Source organism: Sinocyclocheilus anshuiensis, unplaced genomic scaffold, assembly GCF_001515605.1.
Source record: "Sinocyclocheilus anshuiensis isolate Anshui unplaced genomic scaffold, SAMN03320099.WGS_v1.1 scaffold464, whole genome shotgun sequence".
Taxonomy (NCBI): domain Eukaryota; kingdom Metazoa; phylum Chordata; class Actinopteri; order Cypriniformes; family Cyprinidae; genus Sinocyclocheilus; species Sinocyclocheilus anshuiensis.
Genome location: NW_015555731.1, coordinates 181,630 through 189,907, shown reverse-complemented (window position 1 = coordinate 189,907; position 8,278 = coordinate 181,630). Strand labels below are relative to the sequence as shown.

At 36.3% G+C, this 8,278-nt stretch overlaps 1 protein-coding gene across 1 annotated transcript in view; it reads right to left on the bottom strand.

Annotated features, from left to right (window-relative positions):
• LOC107672906 (cdc42 effector protein 1-like) overlaps nt 1–4,423 on the bottom strand; it is a 10,408-nt gene extending 5,985 nt beyond the window's left edge. The window contains exon 1 of the mRNA XM_016466280.1: nt 3,710–4,423. Coding sequence (XP_016321766.1) covers nt 3,710–4,166 — 457 coding nt within the window. The 5' untranslated portion in view covers nt 4,167–4,423. The remainder of the gene's footprint in view (nt 1–3,709) is intronic.
• Nucleotides 4,424–8,278: the final 3,855 nt, after the last annotated feature.

Sequence of the window (8,278 nt, the reverse complement as noted above, 5' to 3'; positions counted from 1 at the left end):
TATATGTATGCTTCTCGTAAACAATTAGTCAATATGCATTAGGGCTGCCCTCGACTAAAGATTTTTCTGGTCGACTACTACTAGTAGTCGTTCATTTTAAGCATTAGTCGACTATTAGTCGCACTTTTATTAATAAACCATATAAATCATAATAATGAGCCTTTAATTGCCTACATAGCCTAATAAGTGCTCAAGTGCACACACAAAAAGGCTTGCCACAGCGCACCAGCAAATATAATAATTATAAATGTGTTAGGGAAAAACAGCAAGTACACTGCATTAACGTTTTAATAATTTATTGTTACACTAGTGCTTTCTGTTTTCGGTTTAAGAGATGAAGTCGGCGACACTGACTCGTCATCTCCGCAGTATGTATGCATGTTTCATACGGATTACATAATCTGAGAATATTTGTTTTATATTTGAACTGGTTCATTTAATAGCTTCACTCTCTATAGATATGTTTTTCATGTCTGTAATAAGGCAAGAATACACGGAGTTTTGAAGTGACGTGCTCAAGTTCACAGACCAAGACGGCAGAAAGGGCATCCTGTTTGCTTTAATTATTTTATAAAAGCGCAACGTTTTGTTGTTATTCTAAGTGCACACGAATAAACGTAGAGTCTTTACAGATACAAAAGATGCATTACTCTTATCTGTATGACCAAAAATGACAAAGTATTTTAAGAGCAAACGATCGCCATCATCATGCAGTAGCCCAAGCGCGCTAGCTTCCACACTCCGCACAAACACGTGAACAGCGCACTTTTTTTCTAGGCTAACATTAGATTGAGCTGCCATGTAAAGTTGCTACATACATATTTCAGATGATAAGCCATATTTGAGGTCGATGAATGTTAGGTGAGCATATGGATGTCCTGCCCGATGTACTATATTACCACACAGACCATTTTTCTGCTGTAAAGTTGGCCATTTTAAAATGGGGAGTCTATGGGATTGACTCCCTTTTGCAGCCAGCCTCTAGCGGCCAGTTGACGAATTACAGTTTAAGTCACTTCCGTGTTGGCTTCACGAGAGAGAGCGGGAGGTTGCCGCTTGGTTTGCACTCAAACTGATAAAGGTCATTCAGTCTGTCTGTGTCTTTGGTCATTACAGATCGTATCACTGTTTTCTCAGCGTCTCATTTTCAAGTGAGAAGTTTTTAAAATACTGTGTCAAGTTAAAAATAGCTCAATTTAAGATTACATAGTGCAGCAGATCAACAACAGTTTTATAGTCTATACTTCTATATCTACATAGTTTATATTTCTACTTCTGCGGCATAGTTTTATTTAATTTTTTATTATGTTTGTGTGTATATTTGTGTGTGTGTGTGTGTGTGTGTGTGTGTGTGATTTAATTTTATTTTTACATAGTTTTTTGCACTTGTCTTGGCATTCACTGTGGACAGCAAAGAAATCATTTCATTGTACAGGGAAACCTGTTTTCCTCACTGTGCACATGACAATAAAACACTTTGAATCTTGAATCTTGAATCTTAAACTATAAACCAATCAGATTAATTAGAAAGAGGTATAAACATATTTACCTACGGACAAGTGTATTGAGTGTTTACACTATTAATGCAGCAATGGAATTTAATTTGATTATAAATGCTGCATCTGTTCATTTCTCGCGTTTGGTGCGGAACCAAATATGTAATTTTAGTTGTTTTGGTGGCGAAACAAAAAACACCAAAATCATGACTAAAACTGTGACACAATCAACACTTTTACTATAGTGACAACTATAACAATAACACTAACTACTGTATAACAATAATGATAACAATAACTATAACAATATCTATAATGATAACTATATTAGCATCCACATCAGCTGATTATAACGTTCCATTTATTTTAAAAGTATGTTGCCGTTTTGATATATGTTTCTTTAAACACTTGTGCTCCTTAAAGCAGGATGGATTCATATTGTATGTTAATGCTTTTTCATTCATCGGCTGGAAAAAAATGCACTGAAAGTGATTCCAGCAGTATTGTTCCTCTGTGTTGTTATCATTATAGTTGTAGTGTGGACTTGCTTTTCTCATAGATTTTGAAAGAAATAAAATAAACTATAGTGATAACTAAAAAAAATAATTATACAGATAACTATAATGATAATTATAACAATAACTATAATGATATCTATAGTGATGACAATAATTATACATTTAACTTTAATGATAATAATTACAACTATAACGATAACTATAGTGATAACTTTATACATATAACTAAAGCAATAATTATTAAGATAACTAGTGATAACTACACCAAAAAATTATAACAATACCTAAAAACAATAACTATAATGATAACTATAAAGATAATTACAAAGACAACTATAACAATAAATAGAATGATAACTAGTGATAACGATAACAAAATTATAATAATAGCTATAACAATAAATATAACGATAACTATTATGAAAACTAATAAAATACCTATAACGCTAATTATAAGAATATCTACAGCAATAACTATAGCAACAACTATATTGATAAATATAATGATAACAACGATATAATGATATGAGCACAATGATAATTATGTCTGTCACGATTCCTTGATTCAATTCGAGTACTCGATTACAAAAAAATCCTCGATTGCATTTTGCCCATGTCGAGTAACCGGCAAAATCCCGGAAGTGGAGCATTCCACGGACGAGAATCCATGAAACACATTATTAGACCATTTTCCAAGGCCGCATGATATATTAAACCCATTTAAAAATCATAATAAAGCATAATATCACTGTTAATTCACAAACTACAATTCAATTAAATAAATATATGCAGGTTTAATACGCATTAATTATTTACATGTGGGTAGGTTACGTATGTGCGTGTCAGAGCGGCTCCGTTCACAGTAAATTCTGCTCCACACAAACAGTTATCATTTACATGTGTGGAGTGTCTCAAACTCCATCTCTGCATATTGCTGTGAGTTTGGATTTATTATAACGTTCATCTGGGGACGCAACATGCGCCATTTCATCAGATTTGTAAGGTAAATAATATAAACCTACGCCAACACAGGAGAATACATCATCTTTCTAAATATGCTAACTCCTAAGTACAGCCTACTTTGATGGCTACGCATTTGACTGTATGCATACACTAGCGTACGCATACAAAAACGAAGTATACTTTGGCCATAACTATTCATTTGTGATTTCAAAATAAAAGCTCAAACCCTCACTCTGAGTTTACACGTTTTGATGTCCACATATTCAAGAAATGACAGTGGCTGTAGCAATTCTAAATAAATGGCCAAATATTAAAGATTAAGTGGACATGTGAATTAAATATTGTTTAGTCAATATTAAAGAAGGATTAGATCACGTTGTAGTGTAAAAACAATTGTCAAGTCGTTGGCGCCGTCTGCAGGCCTTTGATATAATGCATAATGTACGTTAGTTCTATTGTTTAATATATTATGTATTTTCACACTTTTGTTCAGTAAAACCATACTTGCTTTTGATTTGATCCAATTATTATTAACTCAATGCTATTATATATGTATTTTAAGTAATTTTAAAGTGTATTGTTTGCTTAGATCTGTTTTTATTACCTCAATAATTAATTCTAATCCGATTACTCGGTAAATTGTCAGAATAATCGACTGATTACTCGATTACCAACATAATTGTTAGTGACAGCCCTAAATATAAAAGATGTATTTGGTGTCTGTGTTGGTACCGTAGGAGCAGAGCGGCTCGTCCGGTGAGCTGGTGGAGGTGGGCAGCAGCGCCCTCATCAGGACGTCGTTGCTCATGTTGAGCTGAGGCAGAGAGATGGCGTTTTTCATGATAGGCGAGATGGGCGGCGGAGGGGACGAGAAGTCACGTGACCCTCCTCTCAACCGGGGCAGAGGAGTCTTTCGTACGTGCTGTAGCGTTCTCGACAAAAAACGCGTCGGTTTGGAGCCAGAGAGTGAATCCGGGTACCGTAGGCCATCGCTGTTACTTGATCCGCCGTAGTTGCTCAGAAACGAAGTGTCCCCGAAGACGTCCCCACCGCGGCCTACGTGCATCGTGTGGCGGAAGTCGCCGAGTGGCGGACTGATCATGTCCACCGACAGGTCACTCTTAAACCGCCGTTTGCCGTGAGACGAGGATACCAGGCCTTTGATCGCCGGCAACTTTCCCAGACTCATGACGAGAAATATGATTTAAATGATCCTTAAAACCAAATCCAAAAGGTCTGTCCCAAAATATCAAGTGCTCCTCAAATGTAAACAGATGCCAATAGAATAAACAGTAAACTGAGTCAACCCCAAATATGTCACTGATGGAAAAATTGAGGTGTCAGAAAATGCTTTAAAAATGCTAGTGTAATGAAGCGATTAAATACCCAGATAAATGAAGCATAATAAATGTCAAATAATCCTTAAAACAGATCCAGAGAGAGAAAAAAATGGTTGAATAACATGTCAGAAAAAAATCTACCAGATGAATCCACTTAAATAAATGTTAAATTAATGTCAAATAATTGTCAAAATAAGATATGAACGCCATCAAATCTAAATACTTACTACAAATGCACACGTGTTTTTAAATGTTCACACGTCTGTAATATATGAGCTCCATCGGTTTGTCAGCTGCTGCCCATCCTGAGCCAGGGTTTAAAAATAACATGTTAAAGAAGCCTAATAGGATTTACGAAGAATTTAAACACCTTCTAGTGAACACAGAAACCCTGCACTCTCTCTGATAGTAGAAAAAATATGTTTCTTACACAAAATGTCTTCAAAAAATATCTACATGTCACCATCTTTTTAAAAGAATCGCTGAATCCCACTGTTAACTGTTATTAGAGACTTGTTCAGATTTACATGATGCAGAACTTCTTCTAAACATCCGTTTCACACATCGCATCTTTTATATCTCCTTTAAAACCGCATCTGAGTTCTTGTCCACACCAAAGTTGAATGCTGCTTCTCCAGAAACTTGACGCTTTGTTAGATGAATGACATTCAGCATCGTCCTTTTCCTTCAGCTCTGTCCTAACACACCTGACATCCAACGGTCGCTCTAATCTGTTGTTTTAGTGTTTACGAATCCCACCGCAGGCCTTTGGCATCCCAGGATCCCCCAAAACAGCCTGTCTAAAGCACATCAGATGTGCGTGTGATCCGCCGTGTTTTGTCTGTGGCTCCAGAGGAGTCTGAACGGCTGGGATTGGCCAGGATTAGCTGGATTATTCGTCCTCGCTCTCTCTCTCACTATCTTCTCTTATTCTTTCTCTCGACGGACCGTCTCAATCCATTTAGCCGCCCATCAGTCAGTATTTTCCTTTCACACCGTGACACGCGTCCTGAGAAAGAGAGAGTCAAACACCAGACGACTGAAGTAATACCATGACATCTTTATACATATACATACATATACAGTGTGTGTGTGTGTGTGTGTGTATGTATGTATGTGTATATATATATATATATATGTATGTATATGTCTCCACATGTCTCCATCCAGACTGTTATTGCTGGAGTTTAATTACACCTGTGTGTGTCTCTACACAAACACACACACACACACACACACACACACACACACACACACACACACACACACACACACACACACACACACACCAAGTCCATCAGACAGACTGAGGAAGTGAGTGGGAAGTAATGGAAACATTCTGTGTGTGTTTAGCTCATGCTGCTCTCTCATTCACTCACAGGCCATGCATTCTTCTTCATGCATTGTACTTTTTATCATGATTTTTCATTGCATAGCAACATCTTGGCATCAACATTAATAATATTTTAAGTACATTTCTAGCAATCTGTTTCATAAATACAAAATAAGAAATATTTACAAATACAAAAAAAAAAGTTTTAATTTGCAGTAATCTTTTATTTCAAAAGCTGGTTAAAACATGACAATGATATATAGAATGTCAGAGCAGATCCAATAGAGAATCATAGAGACACCTTAGCAACCGCATAGCAACACCTTGGCCGTCTGACAACATCCTAGTATCATCATTTTTATTTGTAATATTATTTTTTTTATTTATTTTTGTATGCTTGACAGAAGACATTCAAATGGTTTGATTAAACTGTGTTCACATTTCACGCCAAAATCGAAAGAAAACGAACTGACGCCTATTAGAACTTAGCCTATTAGAATATTTGTAATAATTAAGTTAATTTATCCCTCAAATCTCATTCGAATAACACACTTATGAATGAACCATGTCAGAATAACGTGTCAGTTTATTTATAACCGTTCCTTCAGTCTTCAGTTTAGCGTCAAACCTTTAGTTTGTTTACAATAACCGAATAAAATAACGAAACTTCCACATTTGTCTCTAAACCGTCTGATAATTTGTCCACACACATTTCTTGGACGTTATAAACATTTAATCTTACCTTAAACCCCGAATAATACCAAAGTTTTAGTGCGTTGATGAATAAACTCCAGACCAGACGCGCCTCGGCTCAGCGCGCAGAACAGCGAGAAGAGGACGACGCGCATGCGCACGAACGGAATCTTTAGAATCACAGACGCGCCTACATCTGAAAAAAAAAAACAGAGTTGATTTTTGGTCAGTAAAGACTCGGAGAAGCATAAAAAAGAATACAAATATTTTACAGTAGGCTTGTGAACGTGATCTAAAAATGATCTAACTTGAAATGTTAACATACGTGGTTGAATGTAATTCCAGGAGATTCACTCTCAAAAGGTCCAGGATGAATTCCACATGGATCATTTCTGTTCTAATCCTAGATCACCCGTGATTCCCTGTGACTCCTTGACCTTCAGGGACATTAAACGTGAAGCTCCCAAACACAGATGATCTGTGGCTCGACTGCGAGGAGGTGAAAGAAGAGGTGTGGGCAGAACGTGTTTACGGTTTACAGGAGGTTTGTGCATCCCAGCTAACAAGGAACGTTCTAAAAACTTTGGCTAACCTTCTGGCAAGGTTCTCTCAAAGTTGTGAACGAGCATTCTTCCAGTAAAGTTATCCGTTCTCTAATAATGTTCTCTAAATAAATGGAACATTTTTTTGAAACGTAATAGTTTCATAATATATATTTATTTATTTTATTTATTTATTTAGAGAACATTATTAGAGAACAGATACATTTACTGGAAGAATGCTTGTTCATAACTTTGAGAGAACCTTGCCAGAACGTTAGAAGTTTGTTTAGCTTGCCAGAGTTTTTAGAACGTTCCTTGTTAGCTGGGATGCACAAACCTCCTCATAGGACTTTTAAAAGTAACATTTCCATAATGTTTAAAATATGCTAAAATGGAACCCTAATGTTTTCTCTAATATTCACAGAAAAGTTTTTATTTTAAAATAATGTTTTAATAACAGAAACATTAGCAAAACTTTTTTGTTATTTGGGATGAATGTGTTATTGTGAGTAGTTGTAAAGGTTTATTAGGGTAGCGAACTTGCTCCTCAACATGATGTCTCCTAGACATTTTTTTGTGCCTTTTTTTATTCTGCTCCTCCTTCCTCCTCTTTTCCTTCTGATTCTCATTCTCATTCCATCCATCTCCAAGTAAAACACTCTCCGACTGAGGGACCGAAGTGAAAACGTTTTTTTGGACTTGGACGGCGGACAAATGCTCCCACTGCAAGGACAAAATTACATCCTGCACCTTCTCAGTTTCTTCGATGTCGTCTGCATTTCTTTTTCTCGTTCTCGCAAATATCACTATTTTTCTCTCCTCCAGCTGCTGTTTCTTCTCAAAGTCAATGACCACAGACACACCCTGGTCCCTCGAGCCAAATACTCTCACTGCCCACACTGGCTTCCCGCAACACTTTTACAAACTTCTCACAGCGTTTATGTAACTTTTAATAGCGTCTGCGTACTGACACTCAGGGTTTATGAAGCCTCAAACTCTCCAGACGTCACATGAGGAACCATCATGGTCCGGTTATGCTTAGAAATGGTTTTGCTGGTGTTTTCTGGTGTGGGTTAATGGTTTTGACGATCCCATGTTCCCATACAGACTGATAAAATATAAATCATGAAGTCACATTTGGTGCCAAATGCATAAATGTAAATCAGGATTCACTCAATCTTGACAGTTTTTAAAATGTTGATTTCTTGAATCTGACCGCTGATAACTCACAACTGCAAATAAATAAATAAATAAATTAGTGCTGTCAAATGATTAATCGTGATTAATCGCAAAGTTTTTGTTTACATAATATATGCATGTGTACTGTGTATATGTATTATGTATATGGAAATACACACACATGCATGTATATATTTAAGAAAATATGTTTTGT